The sequence below is a fragment of the Haliotis cracherodii genome, unplaced genomic scaffold (genome assembly GCF_022045235.1).
Source record: "Haliotis cracherodii isolate W230 unplaced genomic scaffold, xgHalCrac1.p SCAF_4, whole genome shotgun sequence".
Classification (NCBI taxonomy): Eukaryota; Metazoa; Mollusca; class Gastropoda; order Lepetellida; family Haliotidae; genus Haliotis; species Haliotis cracherodii.
Genome location: NW_027266297.1, coordinates 15,987,758 through 16,011,806, shown reverse-complemented (window position 1 = coordinate 16,011,806; position 24,049 = coordinate 15,987,758). Strand labels below are relative to the sequence as shown.

The following is a 24,049-nucleotide window of genomic DNA, read 5'->3' as shown; positions in this document are numbered from 1 at the left end:
ATACACAAAAACAAACAATAACTGAACAATTTCTTACCCGAATATATAATATTCTCCATGAAATAGAAATGTTGACAGGAAATGGAGTTGATGCTTGTAAACAAAATGATATTGGAACGCTTCCCATTGATTTCCACTTATATTGCTTCCTAATTAATAAATATACAGAAAACTACATTTATAACGAACTCAAACGGACCACTAATTTTAGGTCGTTGTAAGCATATATCTATACTGTATCTATACAGCAAATTGCTGTGACAGAGAAAAACAGTTCGTTATATCCGCCAGGTGGTTATAAGCGTGTCCGTTACAAATGTAGTTTACTGTCGTCCAGTATCTGCATTATTGTTAGAAAAACAGCTTACGGTATTCAAAATCACATTATGCACGTGAACAAAATGGAAAGATTGATCAATGAACAAATATACATCAATTACGTATGATCTCATGTCAGGCTAAAATGTGACATGTTCCTTTATTAACAAATCATTCTCAAATATCTTTCCCGAAAAGACTTGTTTGACCATGCACCAATAGGCTATAATGCTTCATGACAATAGCGACAATGGTTCTATAACATGATGATGCACTTGATGGAAGTTATGTTACACAATAAGAATATCCTGAAACTGAGGCAAGGGAGTTAAAGGTCTATAAAAATAAAGTTTCCTCCCTTATTGTACTGGGCTGGAATTATTGGGCTACATTTTGGCTGGACTAAGAGTCTATGCACAGTCCAATCAAAATCGCTTAACAAAATTGACATCTGGTTCATGAACTGCCGTGCAGGATTGCAAAACATGTGTATCACCAAATTGGTGTCAACATATATTTTCCAAATCTTTTCATGTTTTTAATCAAGGTGCTCACTTTATTTGATGCTCTTTACAAAGAAAGACCCATTTTATCACAATATAGATTTTGATTATTGATCAGATCATGACAGGGAGCCACCATTTTGTTTGAAGCAAATGCAAGAGATATGAGAGGTGGAATCTGATTGGTCAAAAAGACCGACATCAAAGGGATATATAACTCGTAATAGCCACTGGTAGCGGCGCTATCAAGCCCAAAATTCCAGCCTCATTTGGTCAGTGGACTCCCATGTCTCGGGAAGATGCATTGTTCATGGCAAATATGGGATTTGACCCATGAACGTAGGTTTCTGGAATGCCTCAGGGATGAATCGCTGCACACTGAACTGAGCACCCATGGCTCTCATTCCATCTGAAACTTTGTTTATTTTCACAAGAGAGGTGGGACATCAGGGTCATCAACAAAGTCATCGGAGTTAGGCGGAACTGGAATATCCCTCCTGTTGCTGTGTCCAAGGGGAGGAACTATTTTCTCCGGCTTGTCCTTCACAATGTTCCCGATATCAACACACTTCTTGGCAGACTCATCCACCTCTAGCAGAACTGGACCTGATCTGTCAAACACAAAGTATTGGTAAGTCCAACTGTCTACATTCAAGGTATCATAAGGTTGTCAAAGAGTTACAGAAAACACTGAATCATTCTCATGAACATTATTGTACATGCTCATCCAAGTAGTGGCTTTTTATCTTTCTATCACTTAATAAGGACTTATCACATGATCGGGCTAAAATGAATAAACAAGGCTGATTTTATAAGTGAGCATTTATTAGGCACTGTTTTCCATCCACTATGTGGTTGCCCAAAGCACACTTGTTACCCCAGTCAATAGATCCGTGTATACTCAGCAATCATTCTCAACTCCCTGGGGAGTATACAACCCAAGCTACCTGTGAGGTGCTAGAATGTTAACAGCCACATTGCCAACTCATTCTACCGGGTACCCATTCACTGCTGGGTGAACAGAGGCATCTTTCAAACAAAGTCACATGCCCAAGGAGACACCACATGTGTTACATGTGCTTCAGTGTAGGGCAGGACCGAAGCTCTAGAAACTCTCAGGAGCTAAGCTGCCGAACACGGTCACCCATCCAAGAACTCTCCGTGACCAACATTGCTTAACTTGGGGTTTAACATCACATTCAAGATTATTTCACTCATATTGAGACATGTATGCATGTGTGTGTGGCTGCTTTTACTGGTGGGGATATGCCGGTTTTATAGCGCTAGCCCACTGAGATACCATAGATTAAGATATATTTTGCCTTAAAGTGAGATTGACCAATCAGAGGGCGGAACTACTGACCCCACATGAGCCTGTATACCGTCAGTAAAAATCCAAGATGGTTGTTACTGACCTAATATGAGACTGTACAGCATCAGGAACAGCCATCTTGGTTTTTCCAACACCCATTTCACATTTTTCACATGAAAATTCTGGTGCAGAGATTTGTTATTTGACACTGCTTTGTGTTCTTATGTCATTAATTGTGATGTGCAAATACATTAACCTTTTTTAGATCATAATTGTGACTTATTGATAAAGATTACACTTAAAAGGTTTGGCCGCTAATGTTTGAAGAGTAGTCTCCCTTTGACTCTTAACATCAACAGTTGTAAGTGTCAAGCTTTCATTTTGACATGAAATGTGCGATATTGATAATAAATGTCTTTAGTTGTCGTATTTGGTGTCATATTCGTTTGGCAGAAAAATATTGGTCGAGGCCTCTGCCCAATATTTTTCTGCTAACCTAATATGACACTGTATATGGCAACTAAAGACACCATAACTAATAATATACTCCACTCAGATAAATTATAATGCTTCTGAGCCAACCAGTCCTTGTTTTATCCCCTTAATGCTGATTGTGAGGCAGGGTAACATTAAATACCATCTTTTAACGTCTTTTGGTATCATGCAGCCATGGGATCAAACCCTGGATCTTTGCCTCCCTGGGAACACACTCTATCCACTAGACCATGAAAGCAGTCTGATTTTCTGATTTGTTTGTTAGTTTGATGTTTTGTGCTGCACTCAGCAATATTCAGCTATAGGACGGGGTCTGTAAAAAATTCTTCAACCAAACAATCCAGTGACTGACATCATGAGCATTGATCTACGCAATTGGGATACGATGACATGCATCAACCAAGTCAGCGAGCCTGAACACCCATTCCCATTAGTCGCCTCCTATGGGAAACAAGTTGTTGATGAAGACCAGTTCTCACCCGGATCTTCACAGGGTCTGATCTTCTGAACATCTAAGGCAAATCAAACTCTGAACAAGGCCTTGACCCATACTGAAAGTTTGTACTCTCTTAACCTACATCTCCTAAGAAAATTAGCTTAGGTCAAGGTCATACTCAAATATTAGAAAATGGCTTTCTGAAAACATCCGATACGATGATGTAAGAGTGAATATTAACCTACCCTATTTTTTATCCTGGGGATGAAATTCTCTAGCGTGATGATTCTCCTTAGTGAATTTGAACCCATACCATACTATACTCTAGAGTAAAACTTCCTCCGGGATAATATTTAGGTAGGATATAATCCTTGCTTACAATGACACCCAACCAACCGACCAACCAATCAACCAACCAATCAACCAACCAACAGAGCTTGACCTTTAACCCAATACAGTCACCTCTTGCAACAAGGAGTGCTGGGGACCTAATCTACCCTGAGTCCCCCACAGGGCAACCTGATACAGATGCTACCTACTACAGTTGAAACAATCGTCACTTGATAACAAAGCACCATCATGGCAAGGATGGACTTACTGTTGTTTTTTGTCTGTTTGTTTTGCATCATGACAGTTCTCCTTATTACTTGTCTTCTTGGGCTTGTTGGCCGTGATGATCTGTTTGGTCTGTAATGAAAAAAATGTAATCAAAATATGTTCAAAAGCAATGTTTGTTCTCCATTGTATGACTGCCTATGTTGGGACACCTATTTCTTTTGAAGACATCTTCGGGGCGGAGGGGTAGCCTAGTGGTTAAAGCATCGCTCGTCACACCGAAGGTCCGGGTTTGATTCCCGACATGGGTACAAAGTGTGAAACCCATTTCTGGTGTCCCCCGCCGTGATATGGCTGAAATATTGCTAAAAGCGGCGTAAAAGCATACTGACTCACTCAATCAATGAAACATTCTTAATCTGAGACAGCAACATCATCCTGTTCTCAGGTCCCATGGCAATCACACACTATGTCTTCCATCATAAAACAATAGTCTACCCATCTGCATGTTTCACTACTCATTCCCAAGGAACCAATTGTTCTCATTTTCCCCTTAAGTTTTCTTGTCAAATTTCATTTCATCAAACTAAACAGAGTTCTCTCACCACTACCACTACCACTGGACCACGGCAGCATTCTTATCAGCAGGAAACAATTTGTCAAAAGTTGGTCGACAAGAGATTTCACTATTAATTATCTGTTCTCATTCTATCAACATAGTTGTGTTACAGGCACAGAATCTTTAAGTTTTAATGATTCAAACAGCTATGTTTAAACTTCAGACTTGTGTGACTTAAGAGTCCTCAATTCTGTGATTATACACATTAAATCTTCAAAAGCCCAAAGGTATCAGAGGATATACAGTACAATAGATAACAATGGTAGCTGAAGGGTCAGGCAATTGCAGGGTAAATAATCACACATTCTGTGTTATTCTGCATACCACACAGCAAATTTCATACTGAATTCTGCAGATATGACAATGGGAAACTTTATTACTCAAGAGGGAATTCTTTATACATAATATATTGCTACATGTTTGTTTGTTGTTTAACGCTGCACTCGGCAATATTTGAGCTGTATGATGGCCTGTAGATAATCGAGTCAGAACCAGACAATCCGGTGACTGATATCATGAGCATGGATCCACGCAATTGGGATACGATGACATGCAACCAAGTCAGCGAGCCTGACCACCCAATCCCATTAGTTGCCTCTTACGACAAGCATGAGTTGTGAAGACTTACTCTAACCCAGGTCTTCATGGGTTATTGCTACATGTAACAGTACATCCAAATGCACAGCATAAGATGGCACACACTGAGTAACAATTCAGTACAGAACAGAACAATAATTGAAGAGGTGTATTCTTGATGGGATAAAGATGTACAAGCTCTGTTTGTTTTAAAATATGGCATCATACACCGCTGGCCAGAGGAGTGGAGTAGATGCGGTTTGTTTAAAAGTGCTTAAACAGTGCCAAAAATCCCAAACAATTTGAAAATGGTAGCCATGGAAGTTTTCATCAGATAAATGGATGTACACACTGACAACGGACAAATTGGCATTTATTCAAAATCGAATTTCATTTGGTTTCTGGAACCATCAAAGTTCACAAATAAAAAAATCATTTTTGATATGATCATCAACGTTAATGTTCATAGCAATCATATAAACAGATATTAAACAAGTTATATATGTGACACACACCTTTGGCATTGTGACTACAAGGTGGCCGGTGATCTGTGACCGCTGGGCAGTGCTGGAGTCTGGGTTGACGTCCTCACTAAGGCACAACTGCAAGATCTGAAAACAGAGACACAACTCTAAAGTGTGAAAACAGACACACACAAATGCAAGATCTGAAAACAGAGACAACTCTAAAGTGTGAAAACAGACACACACAAATGCAAGGTTTGAAAACGGAGAGACACAACTCTAAAGTGTGAAAACAGACACACCCAAATGCAAGACCTGAAAACAGAGACACAACTCTAATGAGTGAAAACAGACACACACAAATGCAAGGTTTGAAAACGGAGAGACACAACTCTAAAGTGTGAAAACAGACACACACAAATGCAAGGTTTGAAAACAGAAAGAACAACTTAGAATAGACACAAATGGAGCATTCATTTGACATAGCTTATATTTGCACATCAAATGAAGTAAACAACCCAAGTTTACTTTCGGTTTTCCTCCCTCATTAACATGACACTCCGTGACATGACTCTAATACTGTTTGAAGTGGAGTTAAACCCACCCCACTCACTAACTCTCACTAAGCCCCATCTGATGACTGTCCTGAACACCCACCTTTCCTTTCATCAGGACTCGCACATAGTTGGTCTGCACATCACAGTCCAGGAGGGAGGTGTCCATGTGCCTGGAACAACAACACTCTTAGTTTATGTCTTGAATTTATTACTCAGGTACCTGAAAAGCAATACGGAACCTGACCTAGTACTTGTGTATCAGGGGCGGTCGGGTAGCCTAGTGGTTAAAGCGTTCGCTCGTCACGCCGGAGATCCGAGTTCGATTCCCGACATGGGTACAATGTGTGAAGCCCATTTCTGGTGTCCCCCGCCGTGATATTGCTGGAATATTGCTAAAAGCGGCGTAAAACCATACTCACTCACTCACTCACTCACTTGTGTATCAATGTAATGATTATTTCCGAGTCGAAACTTTTTTGTTTGTTTGTTTGTTTGCTGTTAAATGCTGCACTCAGCAATATTCCAGCTATATGACAACGGCCTGTAAATAATCAAATCTGGAGCACACAATCCAGTGATTGACATCATGAGCATCGATCCACGGAATTGGGATACGATGACATGCACCACCCAAGTCAACGAGTCTGACAACTCGATCTCGTTAGACAAGCATAGTCGCCTTTAACGGCAAGGATGTGTTGCTGAAGACCTATTCTGACCCGGATCTTCACGGGTAAGTTGAAACCTGAAGTACCAATGACGCAATTTGAAAGACAGTGCAAAGTTTTTAATGTTGCTGTGAGTATTATTACAACTACACTGAACAAAAAAGGTTAGTGATCATGAGTTTTTGTAGTGTAGACTGAGCACACAATTTTATAAAAATTATCCCCCCAAATATTCATGATCCCTAACTTTGTTTGTTCAGTATATATCAATACAACTAGGAAAATAATAATCAAACCAGTGGCTGATGAGTAAAGAGCCACGTAACGGCCCGCATGTTTTGGGTATGGTGATAGACATCAGCACGAAGTACGCCCGACAATCCAGTGATTTGACATCACGAGCATCAATCTGTGTTGTTTAACAGCATTGACCTACAGTATTGGGATATGATGTTTGTTGGTTTGCTTGTTTGTGTATTGTTTAACGCCGCACTCAGCAAATATTCCAGCTATATGACAGTCGTCTGTAAATAATCGAGTCTCGACCAGACAATTCAATGACTGACATGATGAGCATCGATCTACGCATTTGGGATACGATGACATGCATCAACCAAGTCGGAGAGCCTGACCACCCGATCATGTTAGTCGCGTCTTACGACAAGCATAGTCGCCATTTACAGTAAGCATGGATCACCTTTAACGAGTTGCTGAAGACCTATTCTAACCTGGATCTTCCCAGGTATGGGATATGATGACAAGCATTAACCAAGCCAGAGAGCCTGGCCAGCCGATCCAAATAGTTGCTTCAGGATACGCATGGGTTGGTGAAGACCAGTTCCTCAAGTCTGATATAATTATTAGCTGCACAAACAATTACCTCCATGTTTGATTTGTCAACAACTGTTATGTTCCTGTGATTAGCCATCTTCCAGAGGCAAGGGAGTTAACTGACTATATAAGTCCAGTTTCCATCCTTGCCAAACTAGGCTGGAAATGTGGAGTTATATTTTGCCTGGACCAATGAGTCAATGCATAGTCCAATCAAAATAGTGTAAGGAAATCAACTTCTGGTTCGTGAACTGCCTTGCATGATTTGCAAAGCACTGTACTAATAAACTAAGCAACAACAGATATTTTCCAAATCTTTTCATGTTTTTAATCAAGGTGCTCACATGATTTGATGCACTCCGCAAAAGTAAGACCCATTTTATTGCAATATAGATATTGATTATTGACGAGTTGACTTCACTGGCCATTTATTTTTAGCAAATGCAAGTAATATGAGAGGTGGAATCCGATTGGTCAATAGGAGGGAAATAGAAGGGACATAACTCGTCATAGCCACTGGTGGCGCTATGATCGAACCTAGAAATTCCGGCCTAGCTCAGCAAGGGTGGAAACAGAACTTTACAGTCATTTAACTCCCTTGCTTCTGTAAGATGGTGATCTGGTTGAATCTTATTTAACGTCACACTCGGCTATATTCCCGCTACACAACGCAGCCTGTAAATAATCAAGTCTGGACCAGACACTCCAGGGATTGATATCATGAGGAACATCACATGCAATCTGGGCACAATGACACATAATCAACCAAGTCCCTGAGCCTGACTACCTGATCCATTCAGTCACCATGTATAGCCTGGCGCCAAACATGCAGCTTGGGTTGCATACTCCCCAGGGAGCTCATAATGATTCTTGAGTGCTCATTTAGTCCAGTGACAGTGGTAATAATAGCGCTTTGAACATGACCCTGAGCCTATCATCATCATCATCATCATAATCTCGAACCCCAACAGGACACACATCTATTAACATGAATGACCCCTCCCCAGTGATGACTTACTTGAAGCAGGCTACATCAAGCACTATCATGTTTCTATCCTCATCGTCTGTTAATGTGAAGTCCACACTGCAACAAAACGAAAAACGAATAACATTTTAAAGCTTCTTTAATGCACTTATGGTCTCACCTTTTGGAGGAAACAAGTGTTTTGTCCCATGTCAAGACGTGTAGAAAGGAACAACTTACCCTGCTTCATTCACATTGTACGGGCGACCATCAGGTGCGAACAGAGTTCTAGGTTTTTTCTCTTCTTTCTTGGTTCTGAAAGGAGTAAAATATTCCTCAAACACACTTTGGACAAAGTATGGGCAAATGACTATCTCAAACATATACTGAAGCATCTCATTACTAATGTGAATCATATTCAATGTGAACATTTGCAAAAACAAAACCTTACTTTTCCTCGTCTCTCCTCTTGGTTTCCTGAATGTGATCGTGAACTTCTTTCCGGGATTCTGGTGTGAAGGGAACTTTCTCATCCCAAAACCTGGTGGAAACATTTCATCAAGTATTCTTGAAAACGCATAATCAGCTTTAACTTGAAATCAGAAAAGATGTGTCTTTGGGAAGTCCATCTCCAAACACACTGAATAAGATTCGAAGCCATACGATAACATATTATTGGGTTTGATTATCTCATGCCTAAATACCCAGACAACTTAATTTGATTTTTGTTGCTATTTTGCTCAATATTACAAAAATCGAACATACATTTTAAAAATGTTTCCTTAATATATGTGTGGAAGATTGAAAGTGCAAGCAGTGTTGTGAAACAAAATAATGAAACTAACCTTTAGCACTGACATTTCATAATGCTCAAGACATAAAAATACATCAAACATACAGTTCTTCCAGTAGGGACAGCTACAAATGTATAATTAGTGCTTTAATAATTATTATTATAAGAAGAAGAAAAGAAGAAGGAGAAGTTAACATTTTGCAAATCCTTCTGTAATAAACAAACCCAAAATGATTTGGTTACATAAAAGTTAACTCCATGAGCAAGGCACCAACACTGCGATAATCAGAAAGAGCCTGAGATTCAAACCCACAATCAGCAGTGTAAACCAGTGTAAATCACTAAACCATCTGGTCGTTACTTTGTAACTTACTCTTTCTCAGCATCAAGGTCAAAATCTTGTCCCTTTTGGCTGCCTTCTTTCTTGTCTCTGAAAAAACAGAAACTTTTATAAAACTGAAGATAAATGTATATTTAAGAATGTACTCTGTACCTATCATGTACCTGCAGAATCCCCACTTTCGTTCTATCGGACAACAAGCATAGAACACCTGGTACCTGTATCTCCACAGAATCCCCACTTTCGTTCTCTCCAACAAAAAGCCTAGAGTACTGGTGACAAAATCTGCAAATTCTCCCATTACGAACCCTCATTCTCTCACAACAAATGTTGAGGACAAGGGACCAGTTATCCCCAGAATTTCCGTTTACAAAAATCCACCCATTACAAAACCCCCATCATCTTGCGACATACATAGAGTTTGAGGACCTCAAGACCCTCAGAATTCCCTTTTTCAGTTCTCTACAACAAGTATAATAACAAACAGATCATTTGGGACCAACACTTGCCCCAGAGTCCCACATCTTACTTCCCTCTTATTAAACACATGGAGTTCTGGGAACTATATTTTCCCCAAATCCATCATTTAGTTCCATTTTACGACAAGCATGAAGCAATAAGGTCGAGTTTAGATAACTGATCAAGGAAAGCGTTGAGAGAAGTGACGGCAGCGGCTTACCCATCGTTGATGTCTGTGTACCAGCGTCCATCAAAGCCTGGCTTCTCCTCAGCGTTCTTCTTCCTCTCTGCTTCCGCCTTCTGCCTCTCCTGAAGAAAAAGTCAACTAGAATAACACAGAATAACTCAGAATTTTAGATCCTTATATATTCCCTTCTCCAGTTCTCGTGGTTTCCCTATTCTTGTAGCCAAACCCATTTTGATTAAATACAGAAATGCGCATCCCCTAGCTATTGTTACCATGGCAAGGAAGCTGAGGTAAATATTTTTTGAAAGCATTTCAATTAATGATGAGTATGGATGACATAACACAATCTTAACGCAATAGTGATCTTAGTGATCCATAGAATCTCTAGTATGTCCTTTTTCAAGGAAGTACAATTAAGGAATGGAAAATGAGGCGATAAAGTTTCAGGTCGTGAAGTAACATTTGTCTGATGTTTATACAAATTATCAGTATTGCAATTATGTGATCAGCGACTAAATCTTGCGTCTGAGACTAAAACTATACAAATCTTTTTTTGTTCGTATGTTTGTTTAACGCCTCACTCTGCAATATTCCAGCAATATGATGGCGGTCTGTAAATAATCGAGTCTGGACCAAACAATCCAGTGATTGACATCATATGCATCTATCCACACAGTTGGGATACGATGACAAGCATCAACCAAGTCAGTGAGCCTGACCATACAATCCTGTTAGTTGCCTCTTCCGACAAGCTTCATCTTTTACAGCAAGCATGGGTTGCTGAAGTCTTATTCTAACCCTGATCGTAAGGATTCATAAAAAGCAAAAAGGAATGTGATTTCAAGTTAAGCATTCATGACTGCATACTGAATGTAGACGCATTCAATATATACTTTGCAATTTTGCATAAACATTCAAAACTATTAAATAGGACGAAATACAAGCTATGTTCAATTTGTGAGAATATCATCTGGCACAAAATAAGTCAAACTAATATTTGGTTATGAAGTAGAGTTATCTCTCCTGGATGAATGAAAGGTGGCGCTGCTTTCCATTTCCGAGGCATCTTGGTTAGATCACAGAGTTTTGTTAATAAACTGTAAAAATACTAACACATGCAACCATATATTTTACTTGCTCAAGGACAATTGAAAAGTTTTATATCTCTGCACTCCTTAATTGTAGAAAGTGTCTTCCGTGTTTAGACAATGGAAGATGCATGTCTGGGTACCGGGGTACTCACCCTTTTCTTCCTATGCTGTTTTTCCTGTTCCAAGATCTTAGGTCTGATGACATTCAACTCCTGAAACAACAAGCACCTGCATCAGATCTATTAACTACAAGAGCGCAGCACTTCATGTGCTTAGATGTTCTAACTATAAATGTACCGCAGGGATTCTGGTGCAAAATATGTGCCCAGTACCCCATGCCAAGAGTAGGATCAATAAATGAGGACCAGATTGTTACAAAGCGTGACTTGACTGATTGTGTCGATATGGCACAATGGCATAGATTGTTGATGCTCAACCACTGGTTTGCCAGCATGCTATGTGTAAGAACCAATAAATGAGGACCAGATTGTTACAAAGTGTGACTTGATTGATTGTGTCGATATGCCACAAGGGCATAGATTGTTGATGCTCAACCACTGGTTTGCCAGCATGCTATGTGTACGAACCAATAAATGAGGACCAGATTGTTACAAAGTGTGACATGATTGATTGTGTCGATATGCCGTGTGTGTGTGTGTGTTTCTGCTTGTACTAGTCTGAAGTAATACCAGTCTTATAGTGCTAGCCCAGGAGGATACCATTCTGCAATTTAACTTAAATACCCCACTCAGGCACAGTATACTGACTCCGAGCCGACCAGTCCTTGTTCTAGCCCCTTAAAGTCGAGTGCCAGGCAGGGTAACAACAATTACCATCTTTTAACGTCTTTTGGTAAGACACATCTTCCCGAGGCAAGAGAGTTAACTGACTATAAAAGTCCAGTTTCCACCCTTGCCGAACTAGGCTGGTATTATGGAGTTACATTTTGACTGGACTAACGAGTCTATGCACAGTCCAATCAAAATCGCTCAACGAAATCGAAATCTAGTTCGTAAACTGTCACGCAGATTTCAGTCGGTTGCAGGATTTGCAAATCATGTGTACTGCCAAGTCGTTGTCAACAGATATTTTCCATGCCTTTTCATGTTTTTAATCAAGGTTCTCGCGTGATTTGATACACACCGCGATGTAAGACCCGTTTTATCACAACATAGATCTTGATTATTGATCAGATAGCCTTGACTGGATGCAACCTTTTTGTTTGAAACAAATGCAAGTGATGGAATCTGATTGGTCCATAGGAGAGGCTCAGAAGGGACATAACTCGTTATAGCCACTGGTGGCACTATGATCGAGCCCAGGAATTCCAGCCAAGTTTGGCAAGGGTGGAAACTGAACTTTTAAAGTCAGTTAACTCTCTTGCCTAGGGAAGATGGGTAGGAAACAGCCAGGGACTGAACCACCGACCTTCCGCTCTCCAGGCAGATGCTCTATCCACTAGACCACGGAGGTGGTCCAGGCCGACATGATACATCTGGAATACAGTGTACTGCTGACAGCAGTTTACCACTCATTCCACTCATTTACCAGCTTCCTTGCTGCTTGATGCACACAGCAGTGTTGACATGAAGCAAAGCGATGGTCCAGAGTATTTATTAAAAAGAATAGTGACACAACACTCTAGATTATCAAGGATGACTACCTAGGCATGGCATGAACTTGTTGTGGCTATTGATATTACCTGTGACATTGCGACATTACCTGTGCAGCTTTAATTCTCTCTGACTTGTCTATCTCCGTCCCATCCAACCACTGAAACACAAACGCAGGTCAACAGAAATTCTGCAACTTCAATACACAAACACATTTAAATCTAATGTTTAATTTCTTATCTCAACAGATGACATATCGGTCTGCATGCTTTCATGCTATGGCGTGTGTTACCGATGAAGTAAGCACCTGAAAATTAGCATCCTGTCCCACAATGCATTCTCAGAATGACACCAATCATAAATCCATGTTGCCATTTTGGAGTTCAGGCAATCATAGCATTAGATTTGTTTGGGGAAATAAAATCCAAGGTCCTGTTCCTCAAAGCAATTTTGGGACCTGTGAAGATCCGGGGTAGAATAGGTCTAGCAACCCATGCATGCCGTAATAGGCGACTATCCTTGTTGTAAAAGGTGACTAGAGGGATCGGGTGGTCAGGCTCACTGACTTGTTTGACGCATGTCATCAAATCCCAATTATGTGGATCGATGTTCATGATATCAATCACTGGCTTGTCTGGTCCAGGCTCAATTATTTACAAACCGCCATCATATAGCCAGAATATTGCTGAGTGGGGCATTAAACAACAAAGAATTAATCAAATCAAAGCGATTTTGGAGTGACAACTATTTTAAGGCTACATCAAAGTATGGGAGTTTCGACTGTCAGCGAGAAGCTTTCTTTGTGAAATAAGAGTTTGTTGTACCCTCACCTTCAGTTGTGGCAATGTGGCAATCACATAATCTCTGTACCCTTCAAACTCAGTGCAGGGGTTGCCAGTGAGGAACCTGTGTAGAGAGATTCAGCCTTAAATGTTTGCCACTGGAAACTGTCAGTTTAGACAGAATGAAAACGAGTGCTGTGTGAAGCTTATATCACCATTACAAACTATCTTGCAGAGTAATCAATCTGGGCCAAGACACACCAGCAGTCAACTGTGTGAGTGAGTGAGTGAGTGAGTTGGGTTTAACGCCGCTTTTAACAGTGTTCCAGTTATATCGCGGCGTGTCAGCTTAATGTGGGAGGAAAGCCCCAAGTGATGCAGGTCTCAGACGTTTACCACTTCAGTGAAACCCACGAGCACGGGTATGGTCGCTGACAAACCTAGAAACATAATCGGGGCGAACCGGGATTCGAACCCACAATCATAGGTTTCTGGCGTGCCCAAGGGACGCAACTCTGCAAAGCAAATCGCGGCGCCTTAGACGACTTGGCCACCCGTGCCCCCTGTCAACTGTGCGAGTAATAATGCATGCTATCATAGTGATGATCATCCTCAATTATCCAGTGTATTAGTATTCCATTCTGTTATGATAAATTCCCTGAACCCACTTGCAGATCCAGGCTGACCCCACATCCCCCCACATCCCCCCACATCCCCCAACACCTTACATGTTGACTACATCCTTGGTCAAGTCACTTTGTCCTCCCTTTTTCAAAATTCTGGATTCGCCCCTGGAACGTATTGGCCACCAGCTCCATCTCGCTTACATCACTAACTTAGAAAAGAATTTCCCTCGCTCAAGAGCTTGAAATCAACAGCCAATCCAAATTATTCTTTTATAGTTTGTATAGGTAAACATTCTGAATTGCTGCCTTCTCCAAGCAAGTCCTCAATATACTACTCAAAAGAAGAGAGCCGTGAAGATCCGGGGTAGAATAGGTCTTCGGCAACCCAAGCTTGCTGTAAAAGGTGACTAATGCTTGTCGTAAGAGGCGACTAACGGGATCAGGTGGTCGGACTCCCTGACTTGGTTGATGCATGTCATTGATCCCCATTGCATGGATCGATGCTCATGATATCAATCACAGGACTGTCTGGTCCAGACTCGATTATTTACAGACCGGCGTCATATAGCTGGAATATTCCCGAGTGTAGCGTTAAACAACAAACCAAGAAACCAACTCAAAAGAAGTTAAAGAACACCCAATTCTTTCATCGAAGAGAATAGGGTGTTCCTTAACTTCTAATGAGTAGTATATAATCAGAAGACTGCTATAAATAAACTCTTATCTGTGTTCCTGAGTATCATAGGACGGGGGAGGTTAGTCATCATGCAACCGAAACACAACCAAGCTTTGTGTGCTGGTGATGAGGTGCCTCAATCTTCGGGTGTGGGTTCCATTCCTGGATGGACTCCACCCAGAAAACTACTAGAATTTGTACTTTACTAAGAAAGTGTAATCCCAAATATAGCATAGACTAAACTTTTGGTAATTATTCTTTTGCTTCAGACAGGAAACAGGGCTGCATCCTGTCCACAGAAGCTCCTGTTTATAATGTTATGGGTGCTGAAGAGATATGTGAGAGTCAAGCCATACTACACAATGATATGTCAAACGTTGAGTCCTTAGAGATGACATGGTAAAACCAAAACAGTAATCATACTTACAGTTCCTTGAGATTGTAGTTTTCCTTGAGACACTCAATACTTGTCAGCTCACCGACAAAATTCACTGTTAGATCTAACTTCTTCAGGGATTCACATCCTGGAACATTTCATTTAGGATGTGTTAATGATAAAATATTCCGTCAGTTTATCAAGAGAAATGTGTTCTACTGTCAGGCCAGACTTTCTTTCTTTTGTTTTTGTTTTACTGATTTCGGTTGGTCAAAAAATAAAAATACAGCAATTCCAATTTCACATGTATTTTTTTATTTCCCCAGAATAAAACACACACACTGAAATATGAAAAACTAAGCAATTTGTAGGTAGATTTGTAAACAAAGTTTTTAAAAAGTCTGACCTTGCAGTGATTTTGGCACACATTTCAAAGGCGTGAAAAATGTCAATGAAAGTGATTTGCTGGTGACATATCCAACCATGTACTCATGAACAAAATATAAACTAATATGAAGATATAGCAGTTGGAAGCTCATAGAGCTGTGCAGAATTAATCAAAACTTTAATTTCTTATACCATGTATACTGAGAATATATTTACACACAAAAATACTTACCTTCTAAATTTTCAATTTTTTCAACATTATTCAAAGCAAGATTAAGGTATTCCAGCTTCTTTAACTTGCTCACATTTTCTGAAAAATAAAAGAATAGGTAATAAAAAATTATCAGATGAATATATAATTAATTTCCTATGGTTTAATAATAGTTTATATCACAAAAATCAGCTTGGCAAATCTATAAGAAAGACTTTATTATAACCATAACATTGTAAGAACTAGGAAACATTTTACATCCCCCAATATAATGTCTGAGTTTATTTTTTACTTACCTCATATAACATGTATGATGTGAGTGATACTGAGGGACATGGGATACCCGACATGGGTACAATGTGTGATGCCCATTTCTGGTGTCCCCCGCCGTGATATTGCTGGGATAAAGCGGTGTAAAACCGTACTCACTCACTCACTCACTGAGAGACATGGATGATAGTTCCGATCATTATTTGAGAAACACCATTCTAATTTATACACATCTAACTATATTGAGCAACATGTATCTAAATGAGGAACATCATTCTCATTGAGAAACATTATCCTATTTGAGAAACACCATTCCTATGGACAAATGTCATTCTGATGGAGAAACACCATTCCTATGGAGAAATGTCATTCTGATGGAGAAACACCATTCCTATGGAGAAATGTCATTCTGATGGAGAAACACCATTCCTATGGACAAATGTCATTCTGATGGAGAAACACCATTCCTATGGACAAATGTCATTCTGATGGAGAAACACAATTCTAACTGAGAAACAGCAATTTACTCACCTATTGTTGGAATTAAATTGCTCTGCAGGTACAAAATCTTTAACTCCCTACACCATCTGTCAATGTGCTCAATTCTGAAATGTAAAGGGAATATCAACTCACAAAATGACATTGAAGAAATATCTCACTTACTGGAACAATGTTTTCTGTGAAACTCCAACTCCATGAACTTGACGTTGTCATGACGATGTAACAAGGAGTGTGTCCGTTCCAGCCCAGTATAACAATTTGATTATTTTGTGTGCTTGTTTGTTTGTTGTTTAACGCTACATCAGCAATATTTCAGTTTTATGACGGTGGTCTGGACCAGACAATCCAGTGATTGACATCATGAGCATTGATATGTGCAATTGGGATACGATGGCATGCACCAAGTAAGCGTATAGGTACAAGTAAGCAAGTCTGACCACCTGTGCGTCGTTGTACAAAGCGATATTAGCGTTAGGGTGATCGTAACTCCCATGCATTAACACAGACTTACGACAGTCTTAGGGCTAAGGTTGTTTTGTACAACGGCAGCCTGATCCGGAAGTCGCCTCATATGACAAGCATGGGTTGCTGCAGACCAATTCTACACTGGAATCTTCACGGGAAACGGCAATTTGAAGGACAGTATTTAGTATTGCAATTTAGTATTGCATATGTCCAAGGGAAAACAACAACAGAACTACGAATGCATACACACAGGTAACTAGACAATATACTTCACGATTCAACTGCAGTTTTAGCTTGATAATGAGAACAATGTACCCAACTTTAAAGGGGCACTGATCTAACGCAATTCCCCGGACTGGTTGTTGCCTTTGATATTGTTTTTTTCCCCATGAGTACCCGGATGATACGCAACGCAACTGAGCGTGACCAGAGACTGGGCTACCGTCTGCAAGGACAGCTAAATAAACTTGGAGGCTGGAGGCAATATTTGTTTTACGCATTTTTGCATAAACACTGATTGGTTAACTGTGATCTATAAAGATTTCCACAAAGGGCGCATGTTAATTAATTTCTTCAGCCTAAACAAACAGACAAAAAGAACAGCGGAGCTCATCGGATGTCGTCATTTGGAAATACCCAAGATCGTTATAGTTTAATACTAAAAAAAGTATCCATGCAGTGAAAGCATTTTCGGATTTCGGCTTGCGTCGATAATACGATTACTACTCCCTTGTTGTCATCCACGTTTTCTCGTATAACCCTACACTTGAGTATTTGTCGTCATTCACTTGATGCTCAGTTAATGAATTTATTAGAGGTACAATTAGTGGTAGCACCACTTAGATTACCTGACAAAGGTTCCCATTTGGCATTTATTGTGTCTGGGGTAATTATTCAATCTAAATCCAGGTTTGAAGTGAGGCGAAATGAGTGTTATGTAATATGCACGTGGCAGCCCAGCAAGAGATGAATGATCAGTTGATTTTGTTGTTGTTGTAAATCAACGGATCGTTCCTAGTCATCAAAGTATTAACAGAAAATACGTTGATTGATTAATCACTGTTATCTTGCACAGTGGATATGTCAAGAGTGAGTGTTTACATGTCTAGGTTTACTAAAACAAAGTGAATACACTCATATCATGGCGTGAAGTGCCGATGTAAAATCAACATACTTTGTTCAAAGGGTTAACTGATAATACGTTGATTGATTGCTCATTGTTATCTATCACTCAAGGGATTTTTTAGGAACCGTGGACGTTATGAAAATAGTTGTCACGTGGGCTTTCTCAGCCGACCATTGAGACTTGGCACCTATGTAAAACACCTGAAACAATCCAAGTGATCCGTGTGCGAAATACGCATCAGTCGGAAAGCGCACGTTAAATCTCCAAAGTAAGTAAGTAAGTCCAAGTGATCAGTTGAGAAACGAACACGGGTTATAATATCCCGAAACGATATATATCTTTTAAATTATTTGATTGTTACTGAGACACGTGACATCGAATAAGTTTCTTTGTACAGCTGCAAACGAGTGGGATATTGTTCCTTTGTGTGGATATTCACGGATACATTCCTCGAACAAGGAGCTGCCTAAAATTTATACACATAAATTTGGTAGGTTGTAATTATGATATTTGCATTTTGTTTTCCTTCATTTGAACCGATTCGTTCTTGTTTCTCTACGTCTTGGTTGGGAAATTCTTCAATGCGCGATAGAGGTTGTTTTCACAGGTCTTTTCCTTTGTAAGCGTGTATATATTACCGTCAATTTGTAAAGTGTGATTCACTCAGGCAATTTATAAAATGTGTAAATATTTCAGTCATTTTGACTAAAAAATCTATCCAGATTGATTAAGACGATCAAAAGGGCCTACAAACATCACAACAGATTATTATGTAGGATTAGAAGCCAAACAACATAGAAATGTACTTTTCAACGTAACATTTTCAGTCTCTTGGTGATGACATTAAACATCAAAATATTTTGAATTCGTTATCATAATAATACAGATGGAAATGTTTTTCAGTCACTTTATAAAATAACTGAATATTTAGACGTTTAAAAAAATTGTTACACATTTGACAGTAAAAAAATATAAACACTACAAGAAAAGCAATGCTCAGGTGAAATATTTACTTTGTGTTGCAAGTCAAAATAGAGAAACGAAAATCGCAAAAATTACCAAGCAAGTGACTTATCAAAACTTCGTCACCATTACCGATGCTACCCACAAAGATACCTACATTTCCTTATTATCTCGAAAACTGTATTTCATTTTGTTGATCAATGTGACCGTACGCCCTTATTACTACCCATAAAAGTGACTAATGCGCTTATGAATGGCGCAGCAGAGGTCGCGAACTAGTCTAGATTTCTGCTATACATCCGGGTACTCACTGGGAAAAAACAATAACAAAGGCAACAACCAGTCCCGGGGAATTGCCTTAGATCAGTGCCCCTTTAACATCCTGTAGTTTGATTATATCAAATTGGTTATAGTGGACCGGCTAAGCAGAGAAAATGTGCATTTAATGAAAGTTCGCACATTTCTAGACTGATGCCTAGTAAACATTTGAGATATGGGGACACTCAACATCATTTCCTTTTGCACATGCACAGTAATGCACATGTTGTAATTATGATATTTGCATTTTGTTTTCCTTCATTTGAACCGATTCGTTCTTGTTTCTCTACGTCTTGGTTGGGAAATTCTTCAATGCGCGATAGAGGTTGTTTTCACAGGTCTTTTCCTTTGTAAGCGTGTATATATTACCGTCAATTTGTAAAGTGTGATTCACTCAGGCAATTTATAAAATGTGTAAATATTTCAGTCATTTTGACTAAAAAATCTATCCAGATTGATTAAGACGATCAAAAGGGCCTACAAACATCACAACAGATTATTATGTAGGATTAGAAGCCAAACAACATAGAAATGTACTTTTCAACGTAACATTTTCAGTCTCTTGGTGATGACATTAAACATCAAAATATTTTGAATTCGTTATCATAATAATACAGATGGAAATGTTTTTCAGTCACTTTGTAAAATAACTGAATATTTAGACGTTTAAAAAAATTGTTACACATTTGACAGTAAAAAAATATAAACACTACAAGAAAAGCAATGCTCAGGTGAAATATTTACTTTGTGTTGCAAGTCAAAATAGAGAAACGAAAATCGCAAAAATTACCAAGCAAGTGACTTATCAAAACTTCGTCACCATTACCGATGCTACCCACAAAGATACCTACATTTCCTTATTATCTCGAAAACTGTATTTCATTTTGTTGATCAATGTGACCGTACGCCCTTATTACTACCCATAAAAGTGACTAATGCGCTTATGAATGGCGCAGCAGAGGTCGCGAACTAGTCTAGATTTCTGCTATACATCCGGGTACTCACTGGGAAAAAACAATAACAAAGGCAACAACCAGTCCCGGGGAATTGCCTTAGATCAGTGCCCCTTTAACATCCTGTAGTTTGATTATATCAAATTGGTTATAGTGGACCGGCTAAGCAGAGAAAATGTGGATTTAATGAAAGTTCGCACATTTCTAGACTGATGCCTAGTAAACATTTGAGATATGGGGACACTCAACATCATTTCCTTTTGCACATGCACAGTAGATAAATAACATTTTGCCTCTTCTGGCTACTGTTTTAGCTTTTTAACTACCAACCATTTACTAAATTGACGATTGTAACAAAAAATAATAGATAATTATGAATTAATTTGTGTTTAATGATTGAAGTTAGTGATTCTTTAAGGTGAAATGGTGAAACTTGAACATCATTTCATAATCTAATGCACATGTGCACACAGTCAAAAGTTAAGGTGCCTCCATATCTGAAATTATTTCAGACATTTTCTTTTATAGATATGATGACCAACTTTAGCACATTTATCATTAAATACACATTTCTTTTTGATCTTAGCCGCTTCACTATTAAAGAAATAGTATTATATGTATGGACATCCGTGTCACAGACATCAGCTTGGCACGTGAACAGCAACCTATCCACAGAAAAACCTGCATGCATATTAGGTTGGTTGGTTTGTTGTTTAACGCCGCACTCAGCATTATTCCAGCGATATGACGACGGTCTGTAAATAATCAAGTCTGGACCAGACAATCCAGTGATTTATATCATGAGCATCGATCCACGCAATTGGGATCGATGACATGCATCAACCAAGTCAGCGAGCCTGACCACCCGATCCCGTTAGTCACCTTTCACGACAAGCATGGGTTGCTGAAGACCTTTTCTACCCCGGAATCTTCCCGGGTCGCCTGCATATTAGGTGAACTTCATATAAAACACATTATAGTGATATGACCTTATCTAGGGTTACTTCACATTCCATGGCCTTTTTAACCAAGTTGTAACCATGTATACGATGTAGTGTTCAAATTAAAATGACATGAATATCCACTCATATTAATCACAGCCTACTTTTCTATATCCTGTTGATGAAGAGAGACCTCTTCTAGTGTTGATATCTCCAGTTCATTGTGTTCTGCCCTCTTGCGAATCAGTGTCTCCGTAACTGAAACAAGCGAGGGAGTCAGTTCAATGCCATCATGCATCTACATCAATAATTCATGCAAACTGACAATTGGTAGTATGTGCATCAGGCCGAAATGAATTATATTGTATATTATCATCCTTCATTCTGTATTCAAACATACTTCTTCTATATTAACAACTTCATTGTTCTTTCAAGCATTAAAAATAGCTCTTCATTGTGTAAGTACACAATTAGGGACTGGTCATATATTATTTATAAAGGGGGGGATGTGGTGAGATTGGTCTTGGGACTGTACCATGTTTTGACAACTGGCCTCATTTATTCATGCTCTCCCCACAAATACATGTGACAATTTTTCATGACACCCCCCTCTCTATAATTAATGACCAGTCCCTTAATAATATTCAAATTTATAAAACATTTACTTGAAAAAAATCAAAACTTATCGTATTGATTAGAGGCCTCTGTCGCAATATCCAGTAATGACTGGTCCCATCACCCTTACTGTCTAGAACAATGACTGATCCCTGTGCATCTGGGCTTGTTAATATGATGGCTACCGAGTAAATGAGTGAAGTTGACATGTGCGTCTTGTTGTCGCTTTATTTAGTGTTTGGATAACACATGATATTGAAACAGCCCCTCCTTACAGTTGCAATAAATTTTCTTCCCACTCCCAATGATCAAACATAATGATTTGGTTTGAAGATTCTTTATTCATAGTACATTATAGAAAGCAGGCATTTGAATAATCCAGGCCCTTGTTTTACTGAAAACTAAAATTACATATGCCACGCATTGCAGGGAAAGCATAATGAGCCCTTTTATTGCAGACACTGGTGTCCAAAGAATACAGTTTGTTATTTTTATGTATTTACATAAATAATAACTGAGCATTTGTTCATGTTGGAAATAATACTTGAGCCCCTAAACATTAAAAAATAAATTATGTTGATCTCAACCCTTATTTTCGTAGGATACATATGGGTCAATAAGAAATATAATTGTGTACAGCTACAAATTCCCGTTATTGAAATTTTGATTTTTTTTCCTTCATTATTTATAATTATGCGAAATATAAAAATAAGGAATAGGCGTTTACTATTAAAATAAAAAGACCAAGACCAATTCTTGTCCCAAAGAATGTCGGTGTACATATTTTTTTATACAGGACACTGTAATCGTGACGAATGCAGTATCTGAACCTGGCGGCATCCTGCGTTTCCATGGTAACCATGGGATAAGATGACTATCTTTCAGCCGATACGTGTGTACACTGAATAATCTTTGGAAAATATAATGGTAACATTACACAAAGGCTATAACAAGCTATAGGCCCAAGTCGCAAACATCATGTAAATGACAGAAACGTTATGATCTGAAACAACGCCAACAGACCCGGTCGGTGACTGGAGTCTCAATTTTGTCGTTGAATTCTAAATCTCAATCCCACACCATAGCATAGTGAACTGATTGTCCTAGTATTTGGAAGCATAGGTAAACTTACTTCTCGTCATCTTGCTTGACTGTGTCACAAATATTGTACTTGTGGATCACTAACAACCGTTAGAGGATCACGATCTGTTTGTAAACAACAAGCACATGCCTGCTCCAATAGAATCCGGACACTTCCGGCTCAAGGGCATATGATATGCAATTTCTTTCTAACAAAATTTTACAAGCACCAAATACCTCATAGATCCCATTAATAATCCTTTTATTGATTGTATTGTAAGTTTGGGGGTGCATATTTTATTTAATGGGGTCTTGCGGGATGTAAAAAAAAACACATCAACAATAATTTCTCCCCTAATTGGAAGTGTTAAAACGTGGATCGTTGTTCTCTGTAACGAAAAGAAACAAATATTTGAAGAAGCGCTCATAAAATATGACGTTCGCCAGGAAATGATCAAAAACGAAAAACGTGCAAGCGCAATGAATACATAAAAGTAGAGAAGGAAAAGTAGCATAAGGGCAATGATCACATATCTCTAGGTTCAGGGTCTGGTTAGGATAACGTTGAACATGTTTTCATGTCGTTTGACGGACCTAAGTAGAACCAACCTATTATAAAGAGAAATGTTTCTTTGTTGTAACATGAAATAAATTAAAGCCTACAGAGCGAACGCGATTTATTATGGCACATAGAATGTATGTTAAACCAATAATAAATTATTAAAGAAATATATGTGCATATATAGACAGAGAGCAATCTTCTAATGGGAATAAACCTGTCATTACCATCAACTATTATTTCAGATCTCTGCTAGGTAGTCATGTTTGAGGTATGCTTTATTTCATATATTTAATGTGTTTATCTGTACACGTGGCAACATTACATAATAAGGGACACATACGTGATACATAAAGACATACAAACAAACCACATGAATATTCATTATTAAAGAATTCAATTTCTTGCGCATGCGTACA

General features: G+C 39.0%; 1 protein-coding gene across 1 annotated transcript; it reads right to left on the bottom strand.

The window, feature by feature from the left end:
- Positions 1 to 23,217, bottom strand: LOC139479142 (dynein axonemal assembly factor 11-like). The gene is made up of 17 exons (XM_071261923.1): positions 23,124 to 23,217; positions 21,541 to 21,634; positions 16,641 to 16,714; positions 15,861 to 15,938; positions 15,293 to 15,389; positions 13,612 to 13,687; positions 12,891 to 12,941; positions 11,321 to 11,380; positions 10,111 to 10,199; positions 9,465 to 9,521; positions 8,750 to 8,839; positions 8,539 to 8,613; positions 8,353 to 8,418; positions 5,936 to 6,005; positions 5,330 to 5,425; positions 3,663 to 3,751; positions 1 to 1,432 (listed from the first exon to the last, which is right to left on the bottom strand). Exons 1-17 carry the CDS (start codon positions 23,131 to 23,133, stop codon positions 1,249 to 1,251), a joined length of 1,356 nt encoding a protein of 451 aa, XP_071118024.1. The 5' UTR covers positions 23,134 to 23,217; the 3' UTR covers positions 1 to 1,248.
- Between the last annotated feature and the right edge of the window lie 832 nt (positions 23,218 to 24,049).